We start from the raw sequence: 20,751 nt of genomic DNA on the forward strand, positions 1-20,751 counted from the left end.
TTGTACGATGACAGTGTCATCAATGTCAAAGGAGAATGTGACCTGACATGTCACTATAAAGGTGTCCAGAGGAATCTTAACTTCAAGATAGTTGATTCCAGTCAGCCTCCCCTACTGTCACGACAGACATGTACAAAGATGGGCCTCATAAGCGTACATGTTGACAGTGCAGTCAATAGCATGCAGCATGACACGGTGCCCTTGACAGAGGTTGACATTGTGTCTGAGTTTAGTGATGTATTTGAAGGGTTAGGATGCCTAGCAGGGGAGTACCACATCGACATTGATCCTGCTGTGCGACCGGTGCAGAATGCACCACGTCGTGTTCCGGTTGCCATGAAAGATAAGCTGTATGACAAGATACGTGAGCTAGAGAAACGAGGCATCATAGCAAAAGTTTCCCAGCCTACAGCATGGATCAGTAGCCTAGTGGTTGTTGAGAAACCGGGCAAAATGCGCGTTTGCTTAGATCCACGAGAGCTAAATAAAGCTATCAAACGTCCTAAATACCCGATGCCAACACTTGACGAGATATTGCCCTCTCTCGCTAATGCAAAGGTCTTTACAGTCTTAGATGCAAAGGAAGGATTTCATCAAGTCAAACTTGATGAAGAGAGCTCCTTCCTGACAACTTTCTGGACCCCATTCGGCAGATACCGTTATCTGAGAATGCCGTTTGGAATAGCATCAGCACCAGAAGAATACCAGCGACGACAGATAGAGATATTGCAGGGGCTGGCTGGCACAGCAGTCATCGCTGATGATATTCTAGTGTACGGCTGTGATGTAGCAGAACATGACAGAAATTTGAGGACACTGCTGCACCGTGCACGTCAAGCAAACCTGAAACTCAACCGAAAGAAGATTAGACTACGACTGGATGAGGTGACATACATGGGTCAAGTTTTGACCTCAAAAGGAGTCCGCCCAGACCCGAGGAAGGTAGAGGCAATAAAAAACTTGCAGCGACCAGACTCCAAGAAAGCAGTCCAGCGTCTGTTAGGATGTGTCAACTACCTATCACGGTACTTGCCAAGGCTTGCTGATGTAAGCGAGCCACTCAGAAAGTTGACAGAACAGAGTACAATCTTCACATGGCAGTCACAACAGGAAGAGTCCTTTCAGCAGATAAAGGACATGATTGCCAGTGCTCCAATACTCAGGTACTACGACTTGAAGGAAGAAGTCACAATACAGTGTGACGCATCAGAGAAAGGGCTTGGAACAACTCTTCTTCAGAATGGGCAACCAGTTGCATTTGCCTCCCGGTCCCTCACCTCTGCAGAGCAGAATTATGCACAGATAGAGAAAGAGTGCCTAGCCATAGTCTTCTCGTGTGAGAGATTTGACCAGTATTTGCATGGCAGAGAGCTGGTCAAAGTGAACACCGACCATAAGCCGTTGGTGCCAATCTTCACAAAGCCAATACATAAAGCTCCCAAGAGGCTCCAACGCATGCTTCTGAGATTACAGAAGTACAACTTGAATGTGCAGTACCTGCCAGGAAGCCGGATGTATATCGCTGATATGCTAAGCCGGGCTTCCCTGAAGAGCACAGATAGGAGTTGCTTGTCAGAATATCAGATGTTCCAGCTGAGACAGGAAGAGCAACTCCAGTCAGAGATTGAAGTCATCAACCAATCCAGCTATTTATGCATGAAAGATAGCACACAGCTGCAAATCAAGAAGGCCACACAGTCTGATTCAGTTCTTCAAGTGTTGAAGAATGTAGTTCTGGACGGATGGCCAGAGCAGAGAAATGAAGTACCCATATGCATTCGTGAGTACTTTGGTTTCAGAGAAGAAATCACCGTTCAGGATGGTGTTCTCTACAAAGGGATGAGGGTCATTGTACCCAAGTCTATGCACAGCATGATGCTTACCAGAATCCATTCAAGCCATCTGGGTGTAGAAGCATGCCTACGAAGAGCCAGAGAAGTGCTATACTGGCCAGGGATGGCAAGTCAGATCAAAGACAGGGTCAACCAGTGCCAGCCTTGTAATGAGTTCATGAACAAGCAACAGAAAGAGCCGATGATGTCATATGAAATTCCCAATCGGGCATGGAGCGTAGTCAGTCAAGATCTCTTCCACTACAGGCATGCTGATTACCTGATTACAGTTGACCACTACAGCGATTACTGGGAGTTAGACAAGCTCGATGACACCAGATCAGAAACCATAGTCGAGTGCACCAAGAAGCATTTCTCACGATTCGGTATACCCAGCAAGGTAATTACTGACAACGGGCCTCAGTTCATTGCTGTGGATTATGAGGAATTCAGCAGAGAATGGGAGTTTGAGCATGTTACGTCTTCTCCCTACCACAGTCAGAGTAATGGCAAAGCAGAGTCAGCAGTGAAGATTGCCAAGAACATTATCAAGAAAGTGACCAAAGCTAAAGAAGATCTTCATCTTGCAATTCTAGATTGGCGTAACACACCTGATTCCAGTGGCAGCAGTCCAGTGCAGAAATTGATGTCTAAACGGGCGAGAACACTGTTGCCAACACCTGAAGCATATCTGAAACCAAACATCGTCCAAGGTGTGCCAGACAATATCCAACTTCGAAAGCAGAAGGCCAAACACCAATATGATAAATCTGCAAAGCCACTACCGGCACTGCAGATTGGACAACCAGTCAGAATTCAGCCAACCAGCAAGACCACATCATGGCAACCTGGAAAATGTGTTGCCAGTGACGGTTCCCGTTCCTATCTCATCGAGCTAGACAGTGGACAAGTGCTTAGACGTAACAGAAAGCACTTGCGGGCATCAACTCAACAGTCGGAGAAAAGTTCTTCAGCGACAACCCCAGTCCAGCCAGACTCAGTCTCTACCTCAACCCCACCATCAGATAAACCAACAGTCCTATCTGAACCAGCCAAGCCAGTGAAAACGACCACAGATCCAGACCGACCCAAGACAAATCCACCAAGCAGCCAACAGATCTCTTTGAAGTCCACGCGAACTCGATCCAACATCAAACCACCATCTAGATTCAAGGATTTTGTAGTTTGAACGTGACAATGAACTCTAAATTCTGTCATGCAGATTTTCACCAAACAAGGAGTGATTGCACACAAAAGGACACTTCCATTGTGATTAAGTTTTTCAGAGGACAATTTTAATGTTTAACCTGGTTTAATTTCCAAACCTCTCATTCTCATACAAACTTACACTTAGGTGCATCATAATAACAGTTAAGTCAAATCAGGCATTTTAAAATTTTACATCCAAATGTGGAAGCCTTTGGCTTTAATCCAAGTAAAAGCAGTTCACTTAACTTTATTATCATTACAGGTGTCTGGAGACTAAAGATTCTTTCTTTTCCAAAGTTCTATTTCTTTTTTTAGAAAGTCAAGTTTACGAAGAAAGAAAGATGATTTTTTTTGTTTCTCTTTTGTGCAAGTTGTTAAAGGTAAGCTTTACCAAGTTTGTTAATTGTTCATGTTTGAAAAAAACAAAAGGAGGGAGATGTCTAGGAAAGAGTTATAGCGCCCTCCTCTGTTCAAGTGTGATGTGGAAGACAGGCACAATATAGACATGGCAGACATCGCAGTCGTTGTGGAGTGTCCTTATTTTGTTAAGCTTTAGAACCCATAACAGTCGGTTGACTGGTGGTGCGAGTAGAGGACTGTTTTTTGAATCCCCTTGGTAGCAATAGCATGATCGTCCCTTCGTATGGGACTCATCATCAGTTGCATTATGGGTGATTCCAGAGATGGAATCATTCGAATTCGCAGGTGGTTAGGGATAGAGTTTGTGAGCCAATGGCATCCATTTTTTGTTGTTATAAGCAAGCCCTTGGATTTCGGTTTGTTTTTTCAGTGAGGGAGAGCAGTATATTGAGTGTTGCCTCATATTCTGGTGTTCAAAGAAGCCCGAGTCTGTGGGGATTGGGCTGGGCTCTCACTAGTTTTTCTCGGATGTTTGGGCTTCAAAGCAATGAATGGAGGTTTCAGAAGGATTTCTGAGGATGGAGCATTGCTTTGAATGTGGTGCTCTTGTCTGTTTATTGTTTGATGTAGATCACATTGGTATGGGTTGTAGGTGGTAACGAAGACTTGTTTGTTTTGATGTGGGCGGTTCATTGCATCCATTGTATTATTTATCAGCCTTGGTGTTCGGCATGAATTTGGTGGCTTCCAAGTATTCTTCCAGTGTTGCACGAGGTGTTGATTTTGGATGCCGGATTGATTGAAAGGAAAGGATGGATTTTAGATCGTTTTTATGCATTTGGAATGCAATACTTTGTCTTTGATTAAAAGTGTCATGTCACTTATAAGGGTGGTGCGGTTTGGTTTAGCAGGGTGGGAATAAAGTGGAGACCTTTCCCTAAAGCGAAGATAACACCAACATCATCAAGTACTAGATAAAAAGAATTGCCTAACACGATGGATTCTTGGTCTTAATGTTTAGTTTATTTAACAACGGGCAAACGAAAAGTTAGCACGCGTCTATTGATGCGTTGGCCCAATGGGACTTGCCACGACGTAAAGGATACAGCGTCTTCGTCGCTAAGGACATCGGAGTCAATTTTAAGTAGAAAACTTAAAGTGACAAGTCACAGAAGACCGAGAAAAAATAATAGAGATGCGATCATATACTTGCGATTTGACTCTATGGACGTCTTGGGCGGCGTGTACACGTCCTTCCCGTACCATGCATCATCCAGCAGCCTAGTATTCCTCCTTCCTACGCCGCCCTCCAACCCCCAGGTCCGTAGGCTGCCCCCCGCTCGCTTCTGATTTCGGCAAATAAATGCATTTTAATAATTCTATTCATACAATTTCATGTTATGCTCTTAAGCACATTATAATAGGCCTGGGTATAAAATAATGCCAAAAGTTCCACTTTTGGGTTTGACGACCTCCTCCCCCGCCTCTGGTCAGGCAACGGGCCTGCCCCAACCCCTACCCCAACTCCTCTGTTAACACCAGACGTCGTGCACAACCAGATGTACACGATGATATGATGTGGTTTTATTAGTGCATGACTGTATGATATGCAACACTAGTGTGAACATACTCAGGAGTCGGCACACACGTACACTAACAGCGAGAATATACATGTACATGTTACTCAAGATAAAACGGTATTGTTCATCAAGGGCGATGAAGTCTGCGCTTGTTCTGCGTACTTTCGTTTACAGCAAACGGCTGATAACAGTATACCGGTACGGACTGCAAGATTTCAGGCCTTGAAAAATCCTGCTGCTTCGTCTCATTTTAAAATGAAAGAGTTCTGTTGCAATGATCGACGTCTCTGATCTTTGGCAGAACAGACTCAACTGAAAATAAAATGAAAGTTCTTTTCTAAATAAAAGTTTGATCCGTCTAAAATTTGTTTTTTATTCTTAAAAGAATTCTCACCTTCCCTCCCCAAGAGAAGGATAGTAGCTTTCCTTAGATGCAGGTGCTGTCAATAAAAAAGGCCACATATCTCGGGCAGCTCAGTCCCCTGTTCCTGCTGGAGACACCCGCCACCGATGATGTCCATGAAAGGCAGATGGGAAGTGGATGGCTGTTTAGTTGAAAGCAAAGAATTTGCTTTATTGTTAAAAGAAAGACTATATATCAACCAAAATGTCATAAAAAAGAATATTACATTATAACGATAGTTGTAAATCCGGGGGGGTGTAGAATAATAATAGTAATAACATATAAATATAAAGATGCTTCAAGACGTGCATACAAAGTACATTGTACAATAAACACAATAGAAACAGAGCAATCCATAGAAATTAAACAGTATGATACTTAAGATAATAACTACAATTATAAACATTAAGTTACATGCGACATCTAAAACCACACAAGTATAAATTTAATCCTTCAATGAATCTGAAAATGCCGCTCTAACAGTTTTCAATTTACGCTGAAGTCATTCAGGTCTCAATCTCCCTGACACTTCTGTCCAATATATTCCAACATTTTGTCGCTACTACAGAAAAGGCTCGCTCTCCAAAACTTTGCAATCTGTTTTCTTTTACAACTTAATCTAGTTTGATCAGATGATGATCGTGTGTTCAAACTGACTGTTTTGAGTAAATCTTGAAGATATCTGGAAGCAAGTCCATTTAAACACAAGAAGGCAGTTTATATACTCAAAAATCTGTAACTTATGGGAAGCCAATGTAGTTTAAACAAAATTGTAGTAATATGTTAAGTTTTCTTTGTACCTGATAAAAGTCTAATAGCACAATTTTGAACCATGTTGTAATGGATTAAGAGTGGATTAAGGCAACCCAGCAAACAATGAATTACAATAGTCGATACGGGACATCACTAACATAACAACTAACATCTTTAAAGTAGGATAATTAACGTATCGTTTGATTATGCTGATATTATGTAAATGATAGAAAGCATTTCTAGATATTATTCGAATATGATCCCGCATATCCAAATCATGGTCCATAAAAACAAAAAGATGCTTCAATTTGTCAACTGTTTTAATTTGGTAATCCCCAACATGTGTATAAACTAGTGGATTTTCTTTCAAAGTCACAGGAGTTCCAAAAACGGGGTTAACGCGGTGCACTGTCGATGTCGGTTTTTCTTTTACTTAAAAGAGCGAATGTGCCCACTCTTCATTTTCGTCTATCAATGTACACAGGCGCATTACGTCGTGTTAATTCCTGCGAATTAAGCGTCTGGCAGTTACACCATAGCGTTCAATGTCTGTCATAAGTCTCCATCTGCTGCCGTTGGGGGTGGGATCTATGAAATTTTGTAGGCCCAGCCTCCATTTCCTGTCTCGAGAATTATCTGGGAACTGGTTACATGTTTCTGTCAATCACATAGAAATTCTCAGCATCGTATCCTCTTAATAATATTCATATTATTTGAGCCATGGAGTATGGCGAGCAGAGTTAGCATTTAATCCCGCAAAAGAGATCTCCATTTCAAGACATGCAAAGTGAACATTTAATCGTGAAATAGAGACATCTCCGTTGGTAATCGACGTCTCTCTCTTGTGAATAGACACAGATTGTTAAAAGAGGTATCTGTGATAGAAATAAAGAGATCTGTAAATATGATAGAGATGTGTCTTATATCGGACAAAATGTCAACTTGGCACGCCATAAGCCAGAATATTGGACCTTGAGGAAGCCGAATCTGCAACGTTAGGGAGTCAATACTGAAGACAATATTGAGATTGGGACTGTAAACTTACGTCACGTGGTCGATAGATGGGACATCTTCTTGATTTCCTGAACATTCATTGCGCAAGTTCGTTGGGAGATTATAGGGCCTAATATGACAGACGAACGATGCTTCCGCGCCATAGAAAATCATCCAGATTCCAGCCCCCTCTTTGACGTGGAAAAACGTTGCGCAGGCAACTGGCCGGAATCACAACCCCGAACGTCACCCACAAGACTTCACGTTGACTTGGTTCACTGCAGCGAATTCGCCCGCCCACTTGTATAAAGCATGACGATGGTTCCTGTTTCCGCTTTAAACATTAAAAAAAAAAGTCCAATGTCTTTTACCGTTCGGTTTTTCTGGCTTGCATATCTGCAGACTGGGCTTGGAATCTTTGCCCAGTTTCCCCGAGCGTGTGTCGTTTTACAACCATTCCCGTCCCTGGAAGTCTTTACATATTACTGAAATTTGTTATCCTTACGGGCAATTTAACCTGCCACACTTCCAAAGCATTCCTATTCATTAAACCTTTAACTGATATGCCATGTTTTGTTTCAGTAAATTTCGATTAAAAACAGTAACATCTGCTCAGCAATGAAGAGAAACTCGTCGGACTTATAACAATTAATTTCTACCTCTCAATTGATTTACAAAATTCAAGTACGCAATTTTTCCCAGTGCAAACGAGGGAGCGCTTGCTTTTTTTTCTCTCAAAACAAGTGTGCATACTTCCTCATAAACAAAGGCTAAACAGATCAAAATGTCATCAAGCCAGTTATTAAGTCGCACCGTAATAGGTCAGCCATAAACATTAATCATCGCCTCATGTAACGGCTTTATTACCTTTTTGATGGATCTTTCCACTGTAATGCCATCTGGTACGAATTTCCGTAGGTATCAGTCTGCAGCAGAGGGCGCCACCAATCGACCAACATCCCCTACCTTCAACCACACGCTTCTGCTTCACGACTGCTGCTAGTTGGTTTGTTTTCCGCCAGATGGATTTAATTGGCCGAGGCTGGTTCCCAGCCGTATTACAATGCGAAGGCAAGTGGCCATTGACTATATGGAAATAGCATAAGATGCCCATTCCATTTTCGATGCAGCACACGCTTGTCCGTCAGTTTTCCAACGGTCAACACAATCAAAGTCTGTTGTGCAAAAACTGAAGATTATCATGTGAAAACACAGAGAAAAATTAAAATATCTTTTTTGCCTTGTAAAAGTAAAGGGAAATATGCGGCTGGTAGGCCTACACGTGAATACTGACGACAATACCCGAAAATCAACGAGGGATTTGGAAAATCTGGGCCAACCGTGGAAAATTTAAGATAACGGGAGGAATATGTTTCACATTGCAATGTTATCGTTGCGGCTACTGGACCTCCATGATCTTTTAAGGTAGCTGAAATCTTTTGATCCAGGAACCAGACTATACAGGATTTAGCCGTAAGCCAGCAGCTTCCTTGAATATCAAAGCCCAACGCCGCCGAGGAATTCGGATGCGGGCTATAACAGTGTCTGGCACTAACGAATTGGGACAAGGGAAGATTTCATCGGGTAATAATTACAATTAATTTCTGCATATCATCCAGCTGTGTCCCTTTATGAAAAAAATTGATCGAATTGATGGCAGAACTCATTGTAGCACCACCAAAAGCCTTTCGGGTTGACGAACTACACGGTAAGGCTTTCATCGCCCTCTACAGTGGACTTGGGTCAGAGTTCCAATTTGGCAGAGGTGTAATGGATCACCCTCCCCCCAACTTATGCCGTTGGGCTCGTTCCCCCTCCTGCAGTCGAAGTTTTGGCTGTCTCCTCATACCTTCACAGACTGAATGTCATCGTACGCTCTCCCCCATGCCACTCTTCCTGTTCAGGGTCTTTTCAGGAAATTTAAACGATCTTTTCAAGAGGTGGTGTTCCTTTCACTCTCGATCTCCGCTTTCAATTTGAATCGAAACTCTGTGTGCTGTGTGTTACAAAACGACCGAAAATATGCAATGTCCATACTCGTGCCTGAGAAAAATGAGTCTGGTTCAATAGTTCATTCCTAAGCCCGATTTACTCTTCAGAATTACGAGAGTCGCTGAAAAAATAAAGGGAATGTAGGTTTGGGGGAAAAGGCTTTAGTTTATCTGTTCGACTTATTTCGTATGTATTCAACTCAGCTTGTAATAAAATGCCTAACCCAGCAATAATATAAAGTGCTCCAATCAACCCAGCGTTACTTCTTCATCAATTGTCGTGCCAGCACAAAATGCCGTTTTTCTACAAATAATCTCTTCGGATGTAAATTTCAACCCGTCAACGTGTCGTTCCTGCATGGTTTAAGTCACACTGTTTATTCGTTGGCATGGTTAACTCCAAGCTTTGGATTGGGAATTCCATCGATCATTTCCAACTGATCTACTGTACTTCTCGACGAAGATAGCTTCTGTAATAGTTCGACATTTTTTGTCAATGACAATATAATCATGGCGAGACATGAAAGACATTTTTAAGATATGGTGAAGCTTACCCTATCTTACAAGTGCATTTCTCATGATATTGAGTTTGCCACTTCTTCTATCATATTTCTTTTTACTTAACATCATATAAAAATATGAAACCGAGGATTCGTAGAGAGATAAAAAACCGTAGGAGAGATCAAACAATTTTGACAAGTGCTTTAAATGCAAATAATATTATATAATTATGAAATGAGCCAAAAGGGTAACAAAGGAAATAACACTGCAACGACTTCAAAATCTACATCGGAGCTCGGTCATCTGATGTGAATTTACAATGTTGTATTTCCGATTTGCGAAATATGGGAGACAGATTTTTTTCACACTGTACAGATAAGGTTATTTACGGCGAAAACACTTAGTCTAGATCGAGTTGATTGCGATTATTTGACGCTACTATCGGTTGATCTCGACCTTTTGTAATTGTATCGCCTAAAGTACATTTCCCGCTTTTCGTGGGCACATTCCCCGTGTTGATGTTTAAAGCAGATAGGCCCTACCAAATATCTTTCCGCGTGTTGATGTTTTAAAGCAGATAGGCCCTATTAAATATCTTTTTCGTATTTTTGGCAGCAAAGTGTTAAAACATATACATGTACTTCCTAACCCATGAGGATTACGGCATCTATCTTCAAAAATACGCCATGCACGTCTAGCAGTTGTTGTGATACTGATCTGTTTGCGGATTTCCGGAGCATGTTTGTATGTATTACACTCATTGGACCTGTCAGTAACAGGAATGTGTGCGTCATCGGAACAATGAACCGCCACACGCATGCGCAGTGAGCCTGTAGCGTGCCATTCTTGATTGCCCACTTGTCAGCTCTGGTAGAAGTTTTTCGTTCACTGTTGATGTCAAATTTAGCCTATGTTTCATTTTCATTGTTTTGCAGAAGCATTTACCATATCAGCCTGATATTAAATGTCGTTTTCTTTGCAACTTAGCCGTTTGGATAAACCGCTATCTGCGTAGTGTTAGACTGTGAAAGGTAGTGCAGTTTTGCGAAGAGCGTCTTTGCAAACTAATCTTGAAGGAGCCCTTGTCTCAAGAATGTAATACTTTAGGCAGTGCCCCCGTACACCACAGCTGTAATTAATAATCATCAACTTGATACACTGCCAAATTGCCAGTTTCTGGTCTCTCCCACCCAGCGATATTGCGTGCGGAATTATTGCGGAGTCGTGCCAGCACTGGGGGATTCAATCATTTTTTGCCCCTTGCTTCTGCTATGCGGGCAGGCTCGCCCGGTATTGAAATGTCGCTCACTAAGCCCCGTTCCACCTCTGTGGCGTCATTTCAAGTGGTCATGGGGTGTGGAGACGAGGACACTTATTATTAAATCGTAGCTGGAGTCCCGCCAATTGGCACCGGCCGCTGTGTTCACTGCCGCCTGTGCGTGAAGCCGTGTCCAATTAGAGCGAATGAGTCCGTGAAGGAGCACAGAGACCGATAATTAAATCCCTCAGAAAGATCAGTCTGACATTATTTTTTTCTCATCAGCAGCTTCGCTCGAAAGGATTTGTGACGGTTTAAGTGATTTTCTTCTGCGGCACCCTTACGGTCTGTGAACCTCGAAGAGATGCCAACTTAAGATAGCCGGCCAACCTGTTGCTAAACTTTAGGAGGAATGTACTAAGCAGAACAAACCAAATTGATAAATTGAATCATTGAAAAGAAGATGGAGGAAACCGTACAATGTACTTCCAACCTCTGAAGTGGTAGCTTTTTAGTCATTATGTTCTGAAGAATACGTATAAGTGAATACGTAAAAGTAGATAGAATATTAGATAACATTATATGGCACATCTGAAAAAAACTTTCTTTTGTATGAAAAATAAATATTCTAGGAAAATGCCGCCCTGCACTTTACATCATTTGTTGACCTTTTGGGCCGATAATACTTTCTGCAAAAGGGTGGAGCTGGAATTTCTTTTTGATACTTCAAACTGGGTTGCAGCTGGTAGACACTGGCTTCCAATTTCGGCAGCCGTAGCCAGCGAAAGTATCGGACACACCTGAAACTTGCAGCGACAATTCGAGTGGGTTGAACTTACGCATAGCAAAAGCGCAACTCCTTTGTTTACAATACACAGTAGGTCCGTCGACTCGTTTTCACTCTAAAAACAGCCTTTTAAACCTATTCCACGAATCTTCTTTTTCTCCACATTTCTAGGGCTGGTTATGCGGTTCAGGTGAACATTCCCTCTGAACATTAACTTAATCTGTCGCCGTATGTGTCAAACCTTAGTCCGAGTACACCTTTTCATTTTCATTGGAACCTCCAGTTTCGTCATCACAACCAAACAGATTACATCTTCAGAGTCATAAATCGTTGTACAGCCCAGTAAATCTGACGTTATTCTTTAGTTCGAAGGATATACCGGATGTATGTATACATTTCCTTCGCTGCATGTGAAATAACAGCCATTTTTATGCATTAATAGAGTGACAGCTCGAATCAGGATAAACCACGCCCCATATCAGCTTCAGGAGCCCTTGAACTTTGAAGCGTCAGGCTGCAATAAAACATGAATGTGGTTGGCCATCAGCGGTAATTGTGGTTATTACCAATTACTCCTTGGAAATGTTAAGAGATAACATGAGTCGGGCACACTTGGTTGCGCGTAGAGCGGAGGCACATATGGTCCCTTTTGCTCGAGAGCCTATATATAAATGTGTCGATTTCACTGCTACACACATTATCGACTTAACCCTCTTGCGGAAATCTCTTCCCTTCTCACAACAGAACGGTAAGTTCCTCCTCGTATTCACCCCTCACCTTACTTTTTAAAACTTGGATGGGGACAGAGCTTGCAACGATACTGACTCAATTTCTTCCGAGAGCTATGGCATGTGGAGAGCCTCCAGGGGGATTAATCACTATAACAGTTAAAGCAGCCTGCGTGTCACACGATTTAATTACACTATCCTCTGCTGCTTCATAAGTCTTAATACTGACCAGCCGGAACTGACAAGTGGTCAGGTCAATTTAGATTGTACTCTTAGCACCAGTTCAAGGATGTAGATGCCTTGGTTCGTGGTCATTCCACCATTCTGCTCTTAATTAATCTTTGGCTATTCTGAACTGTCCTCCCTGCTCTCAGGGACAAGGTCGGTTTGGCTTCACAACTCAATTTTATCTCATATAATTTACTTCCACAAACCGAAATTGGATTTTGCATTGATTCACTTGACATTTCAGGTCATCCAACTGCAGTTGGTACAATCTCTCCAGACATCCTGGTTTCTGACTTACCTAGAATAATTAGTCTATGATGGTGATAAGTGTACTCCCTGTTCCTTTCGAGACAGTGGCCAACGGCTGGTGTCTGGAGGGTTGTAGAACTAAGCTGAATCTGTACTGAAAGTAGCCGCGGGTTTATTTCAGCTGACAACGACAGGCCCTTCATACAGTCCATCTTTTTGGACAGTAAGAAAGCCAGCTCCAAAGGCTAAAAAGGGACCTCGGCCGGGCTACCTTACTGTATACGCAGTATGGAATGCTTGACATAATGCTGTTTGAGAATTAGTTATCTGAGATCTAAGTTTTGGTCCCCCCTCCAAATGTTACATTTACTCAGTTTAGGCCTAAGTATTTGTTTTATCTTCTCGTTTTAATAGAAACTTTATCATAGGTTAGGTGGAAATTTAAGTTTTTTACTGTTTGTGACATTATTATTGAGTGTGTGCTTGTAATATTAATTCAAATCGATATTTTGCCCATTAGTTAACATTCATATTGTTTTTCTGTAATGTTTCATGTTATGTTAGCTGTTATTGTTTTTGTACTTATTCTGTTCACACTACATATGTTTCGCACTTAAACCTATTTCCTGGCTTAGCAACGGCTGCAGTGACTCAAAATGCACCATCGAGAGTTAAGTGGTGTTTAGAAAACTTGGAAACGCGTTGGGGAGAATACAATGAATATTCATTTGAAAAATGGCCCAGCTAAATTTGTGTTCTCTGACAACTTGGTGTAGGTTACCGACGCGTGACGTCATTTTGAACCAGGAAAGGCAGTTGAAAAGAATGGAGTACATGTACGTGTGTGTTGCTTCACGCGCTGGTTATATCGCGCTTATGCCTTTTACACACATTTCGGACCAGAATTTAGGCCCCTCAGTATCACCTTTGTTGGAAGGCCAGTTTATTCACAGATTATTTCGATTGCTCACTCGTGTCTTGACAATTTCCCTACTCAAACTGTCCATCTCCGCAAGATGCGGTCCATTGACCTAGCCCTTGGTGGTTTGCAACAGCCTGGCTAGTCTCTGTTTTACTGTCTGTCATATACTTCAGTCTTTTCTTTCCCTCTCATAGCCAAGTCACATGTACATAAACCACTCTCGTTTGCCTACAATTTGTTTGGGCGGCCAGAGTTTACAGAAACACTTACCATTTCGTTATTTTTCGATTTTAGCTCAAATTTGTCCATAGGTTTGCCCCATTCATTTTAAAGAGTGCTGTATTTTCATTTAATATTAGTAATAGGGCCTACGTTTGTTGTTACCTGGCGTTTTGTTAGCTGCGTGAGATTTTCTGAACTTTGTGAATTACTCTTCTACTTTTGTACCGATGGCCAGCTTTAGTTTTAACAGCCACTTGTAGAAAATACACAACTATGATGTAACAAGAGCAGACCCAATATATCATACAGTAATCAATAAATCCCATTTTTGGGAAGCATGTTTTATACTGTTCCCTAAATATATCATACTCTATGTAATCTTTTGAAAGGGGTGGTGCCAGACTATTTGGTTCCGAACCTCACGTTCATTTTTTTAAATATTTCTTCAAACATTAAGATATAATTTACCACAAATTCCAAATTATTTGAAAAACAATTGAAGTTGCTGTTTTGTTTCGACGCATGGCTTTGGAAGATGAGAAGTGGTGAAATGCCACTTGGGTGCCATAGGTCTGTAAGCACCTACATATTATGTTCATTATTTTAATCTTCCCTTCCCTGTAACGTTTAAGGGCACTCCTTGACAATTAAATAAGGTATTTTTCACAAGGCTTGTAAATAAATACGCCAGCATTTTCCCTTGCTACACGGTATTATCCTGTGAAGTAATTGGAACTATGGTTTTCCTGCAGAAAAAGTGCAAACACAAAATGGCTGCCAAGATGTTCTTCGTGATCCTTGCTTTGGCCGTGCTGACTGCCTTCGTCATGGCCAGCGAAGAAGAGGATGACTTTGGGAATGACGCCCTCTTCGAAATGATGAAAAGAGGACGAAAGGGCCGGAAGAACCGGAAATCTCAGTACTTCAGTGAGTGGTCACTATATAGATATTCTCAGTATGGCAGAAAATACCACAGTGGTATCCGACGAATGCACCAACTACCTTAGCGTAGGTCCTGTCGGAAATTCGCCACTCCCGAGGCGCACAGTCCCAACTTTCCCCAGAACCCTGTACGTGCAGCAAACACCGAAAATCTTGACAAGCAACGAAATCACCGGATGTCGCTCTTTTCAGATAGAGATTTTTATGAGTGGCACGTATATGAGTTGTGCTGGTGCACCTACCTATCTGTTTTCTACCTGTAGTTTGACGTACGTTTATATAATTGTGAGTCCTCTGAAGTCCAGACAACTTATACTATTAAATCTACATTCACAAAAGTTAAGCTTCACAGTTATTCTTTCGTTTGCTGCAAACAGTTTTATACCGTACATTGAGAGACGTATCATAACACGACTGTTCCTTTTAGCAGCAAGTATCAAATTTTGTAATGTTCATTTCTTTTTATTGTTCCTTTCTTTTTTAGACTGTTTGGATGAATATCAGAACGTTTGCATCTGCGACGCAAACAAGGGAGGTGCAGCCGTCACCTGCTAGTCCCTCGTACCTCCTACCATCTGAAGCGGTCGAACATTAACGAAATATGTACTTGAGCATCCAAAAAGCACTGTCCTCTTTAATGTTTTAAAGTTAATCGATTTTGTCCTCGAATTTAATTTATTCAAGCATCGTAATACCTTAACAGTATCAAAATTTCAATTGGCTGATTGCCGTTCTGACTTCAAGCATTCTAACATCACGGGTTATGGAGTAATTGTAGATAATTCAAATTCAGTCTCATGTAAGCATTGAGCCCCCAAAGGCTTTTGTACCAAAGAAGTAGCTTCTTACGGATACCTCCATGCAAGACAGACTCTCCTCACTGTGAACATTATCCTTGACTACGACACTGGTATTGGCGATGAACTTATTTTCCTCCGCCTATTCTCTCTGAATCTGAATGAAGGTTTCTGCTGTGACAAACATGTTACAAATACCAAATATGGATTAAATATGTCTTAATGATCTTTTATTGAAATGAAATAAACTTGTTTGTTAGAATGAGCAGCAATATAGGCCGGAGTGGTTTTGTGCTGCATTTTTGTGTGTTTGCCATTGGTGTAGCTCGCGGAAAATGCACTATTCAAAGTGCCTTCAGACACCGACGCAGAACCTAACTCATTACTTTGTACACTGTAAAATCTCGGGTGTTACATTAATACTCCAAGTGTTATCAGAGGACTACGCCAACAATTTTCAGTGGTTTTAATATTTTAGGTGTTATTTCAATACTTTAGGTTTACCTTAACACCCTCCACATGTAACACTTGTAGGTGTTCAAAGTAACACCAGCGGTGTTAAAGAACCTCCTTATGGTGTGGGCATCTGATAACACCAAAAGTGTTGTTTTAAACACCACAACTTTTGCAGTGTAGGGGGGGTCAAAAACCTCACCTTATTGAATCCTATCGCCCACCTGAGACAGATTATTCCAACCGGCATCAACTGAACAACTAGTCTTCACATAATCAGGCCTTCGACGTACCAGTTTCTGATTGGTCATCATCTGCAATCAAACCGGGTGGTAATGAGGCTAGGCTCCTTACTGCTCAACATCTGGGGAGCCGGACAAGAAATATCATAGATCTTACCAGCATTTGTCATTTGCCAAGTTGACTTCACTTTGTGTAAACTCCTTAATGCATTCGATTGAAAATGGAATATCTCTGTTATAGGAACTGCATCAATTCACCCCAGCTTGTGACAAACCATTCTTTAGGTCCTTTGGTTCTTCGTGTTTTGTTCCCTTTCCGTGGAATAGTATTTTGATCAATTTTCTCCTTCACTTGCATGGAAATAATTTTGGATAACTGATTACGTCATTTCTAGTGTCTTGGGATTGCTGGACTGCATGCTACCGTCAGCATGTAAAGCTGTAGAAATTAGATTTGCATCAATTTTGATTTCTGGCGGATTTTCTTTTAGTACTGTTTACTTTGAAATTCACGTATCCCCAAAAGTAAAGATCGAATGACTTCGCAATAAGGAAAAGAATTTTCCTTAAAATCTGGTCTGAAACTATCGATTATGAACCTGCTAAGTATTGCAGTTTAGGCATTTGGCAACTTCAAATCTCCAGAAATTGCCTTTTATGCCATACCAACAATTAAAAATTCCCAAGTTTAATTCTAACCCAAGGGAGGGTAAAAACTTCAGCTATCCAAGCGAAGTGTTGTGTTAACTCAGTGGGGGGGGGTAATGGTTAGTTTCCGGTTTATTTTATACCCACAAAAATAGGTAACCATTTACCTTTTGATCAAAACAAACCAGAAATTAATTTCAACCACCATAATTGGTTTGACAAAACCCCAAATTTTGGGTAGTAGCAGTTTGCACCCTTCCTTGCGTTTGAGTTAGCCTAGGCAATTTTCAGTGCATGATGTTATCACAAGGAGACAAGCGACCACAAGTTTCTAAAGTTCCACGTTCATTTTACAAACTTTTCCAGTGTTGAAGCTGCATTTTATTCTTTCCAAATAAGAAAACACAACGCAAAGAAAATGGGCATATATATACCGCGTAACAAACCTCAGTGTCTCGTGACGTTTAAGTCGTTCAAAATGGATGGTAGAAGCTGGGGGATACTTGTCAACGCCTAACCTCCTTCTATTGTCGGGAATATATACCAACGATTAATAATTATTGGGGAAATGATTACCTAAATTTGTATCCAATAAAACACAAAAGTTGAACTCTTGATACTAACAGTGACAACCTGGTCACTCTATTAAAATTCTTTGAATAAATCTGGGTTTCCTTTCTTTCCATCTTTTTCCCCGGCTGAACATTCTCGATGGCTTTTATTTCAACTTGTCACTTTGAATGTATATCCACCCTGACCCCAAGTTGTGCACAATTCCTTGATGTTATCATGTTCTCTCAGGTGTTGAATTAAAAGCACTTAAAACAATCCATACAAAATCAGTCGTACCATCCTTCATCCTGCTTTTTTGCGGCACGGGATAGAGCAAATTTGTTGAAATCACTTGCTTCCAGTACGAATTGGCTTTCAACGGTATCAATATTGTCCGCCGAGAAAGTATAGTGTTCAAGACGCACCGGTGACGTCATGAAATCCTCCAGCGCCCTCTTGCGTCAGATTTAAAAATGTTCTTTCCGTTGATGTCTGTGGCAAAGTTGGCTCAAAACGCTTAAATTAACATTGGTTTATATGATGAACTTAATGCAGACAAGGCGCGTGTGAGATTTGAAGCTGATGTCACCATCACACTGGTAGAAATAAAATAAATAAAAGACATTTAATCCTTGAAAGGTGGTTAAAAGTCCATCCTGAGAGAAGCTATCTGAAACTGTGCTTCAAACGGTGAAATGAATGTTGGCGTTGACAAATATCGAAAAGAAAGTATCGTCAACTGTTTCTTGATACGCTGTGCTTTGTGTCAAGTGCTTATCTTAGTGCACGGCGTGGAGCAGAAACACGCACATATTACACGTATCACCGTGCACTGGTCCCGGTACCTACGCTATCTAACGAACCTTTTAACAGGTTGGAACGGGGCCAAAATATATTACAGTATAACCTGAATGATCAACTTCAGTGTCATTATGTGGGGTCGTGAGCAGAAGAAGCTTAAAAATCGTTCAGTCGGCCTGGCTTGTGCAATGCAGTGGAGGGGGGAATACGATTAGTGTTTCTGTGTTCTTGGTTCGAATCCCAGGTGATTGTTTTCATTTCTTTTTCAGGTTCTTTCCTGTTTCAAAAGATCTTTTGGAAAGGGTTTCACATTTTCCGCCCAATTTATAGCCTTGAAATTTATTTTATGATTGGCTTATTAGTTTGTTTCGAGTACAAAAGTTCATTGACTTCTTTTTACATCTTGGCCCTGTTCCAAACAAGGGCATTTTTCTGTAAAACCTTGAGCGGTGGGTAGATGCATCACAGGGAAAGCCAGCAAGGCCGAATTAGGCCTTTTAATCACCTTTAACAGCGCGAATACCACCACCAAGTCACGCACAAAGAAAATCTACACTTTGCAGACATCTGACAGTAAATAATCTGTTCCTTCAATCCACTACAATAAAAATCACTGAATTCACCGTTTGAATTTGAGTTACGTGGTCCACCGGTAAGAACACTATTCCGTGCACTCCAATTGCAGGCACCTTTGGAGGAATTTCCTGTCACCCACCCCCACAAAAGGTTACAAGTTTGGAGAGTTTACTTGTAATCATTGGCGTATGTTTGTATTAATAAGAAAAACCTTGGAAGAAACATACTGAAATAATTATTAAACGTTGCTTTTCAGAGATTATAAACTTTGTTTGAGGATAAAACATTTCCATTTGGTCTATTTTATTTAAGTGAAAAAATCAAAGCAGACAAATGAAACATCAAAAGTTATGAACTCTGCGCCTTCAGTGGACAGAGCGTATACCTCAGTGTCGAATCATAAAGTGAACTTTGTATATCAAATGCTCTTTTGCTGCGAAAAAAATAATACATTCATTAATTTGTATTAGTGTCAGTCCTTTCATTGAGGATTAAATCCAAAAATAAATAACGTGAACAGCTTCAACTAATTCGTGTTCAGCGTATCAAACTCAATAAAAAGTTATACCGTAAGACCTGTGAAGATTTATTTGGATTGTATGTCTTATGGATGTTTTTAGACGTCATAATGGCGTTCGAAACATAACCATTTTCTGTGATTCACATAAAACTGGTAGTAGCTGCAGAAAAATAATAAACATTGGCATGACAAAACTTTGAATATATTTATATATTAATTAAAACATTGAATACAAAATCTGCAATGGACTTGCAGCTAACATATTTTCCATGCAACGACTCACGATGACGTGACAAGCCAAATTTATGCACGTACTTCAAGAATTCATGTCTGAAATAAGACGTCTTGAACCTAGCCAGAGGGATGTGCGCCACATAGTCACTTTGGGTGATTCCCTCAGATGTTACTTGCACATTGGTTGATTTCGGGCATTTCGGGCATGTCGAAAATTGAAGTTGTCTTGACGTAATACACAGTCAGCTCTATGGGATTGAACAGCGCCTGATCAGTGTCTGGGCCTGGATGGAGAGTATATCCGCAACTGTCACAGAACTCTAAAAAAGGACGTAAAACAGCGCTCATTTTCCAAGACAGTGATCACTGCAACTCGTCGTTTGAGCCACCTTACTTTTCGTATTTCTTGTTTCTCGAGGCTTACTGGCATGGTCGCAAATCCCAGGTGATTGGGATATTTTCCCCCTTTTTCTTTGACCTGGGAAATGAGCTTTTGCCCCACCCCCCAACTTTTTCGTGGTGCGAATAACTAAAGCAGATTGTAAAGAATGTTACGGACTTCCCAACAACCAACTTTATTTAGTAGATCTCATAAAGGGAAAGCAATAAAAGTTAAAATAAAAAAATGAATTTGCTGTAAGTTTCTGCAGAAATGTAATACGTATTACAGATATACATCTGTATCATGAACATCGCCACCTTGTGTCAAATGTGTTAGCAACCACCGTTCCTTAATGAGACCGGGCAAGTCATCCCCTACAACTCTCCATCCACTCAATCCGACACGAATTTACGCTACTGCTTACTGGTAGTCACATCACCAGGTTTTTGGGGGAAGACCTTCAAAAGTATCCATTTAGCTCGAAAAATGTAGAATTTATTTGAAGGCTCTTTTGTTCCCATTGGTTTGGTACCAAGTGGATGATGCCTGTGGTCACGCGCATGATTGAGCAGGGAGCATCTGAATTTA

At 41.1% G+C, this 20,751-nt stretch overlaps 1 protein-coding gene and 1 long non-coding RNA gene across 2 annotated transcripts; one reads left to right on the forward strand and one right to left on the reverse strand.

Annotated features, from left to right (window-relative positions):
- Window positions 1–4,283: 4,283 nt before the first annotated feature.
- LOC147797602 (uncharacterized) lies at window positions 4,284–7,610 on the reverse strand. Its single transcript, XR_015426736.1, has 3 exons — window positions 7,183–7,610; window positions 5,376–5,526; window positions 4,284–4,747 (listed from the first exon to the last, which is right to left on the reverse strand). It is a non-coding gene; the product is annotated as an uncharacterized LOC147797602 (long non-coding RNA).
- A 4,648-nt stretch (window positions 7,611–12,258) lies between these two features.
- On the forward strand, window positions 12,259–16,031 carry LOC147797603 (uncharacterized). The gene is made up of 3 exons (XM_087142779.1): window positions 12,259–12,415; window positions 14,769–14,943; window positions 15,443–16,031. Exons 2-3 carry the CDS (start codon window positions 14,787–14,789, stop codon window positions 15,511–15,513), a joined length of 228 nt encoding a protein of 75 aa, XP_086998905.1. The 5' UTR covers window positions 12,259–12,415; window positions 14,769–14,786; the 3' UTR covers window positions 15,514–16,031.
- Window positions 16,032–20,751: the final 4,720 nt, after the last annotated feature.

This window comes from Acanthaster planci, linkage group LG10 (assembly GCF_054643075.1).
Source record: "Acanthaster planci isolate LZ-2023a linkage group LG10, COTS_SCS, whole genome shotgun sequence".
Classification (NCBI taxonomy): domain Eukaryota; kingdom Metazoa; phylum Echinodermata; class Asteroidea; order Valvatida; family Acanthasteridae; genus Acanthaster; species Acanthaster planci.

Bases quoted from the DNA above. Each gene is read 5' to 3' on its own strand.
- LOC147797603 (XM_087142779.1), top strand. From the start codon at position 14,787: ATGGCTGCCAAGATGTTCTTCGTGATCCTTGCTTTGGCCGTGCTGACT. The intron at 14,944-15,442 runs GTGAGTGGTCAC...TTTCTTTTTTAG, and splicing joins CCGGAAATCTCAGTACTTCA to ACTGTTTGGATGAATATCAG.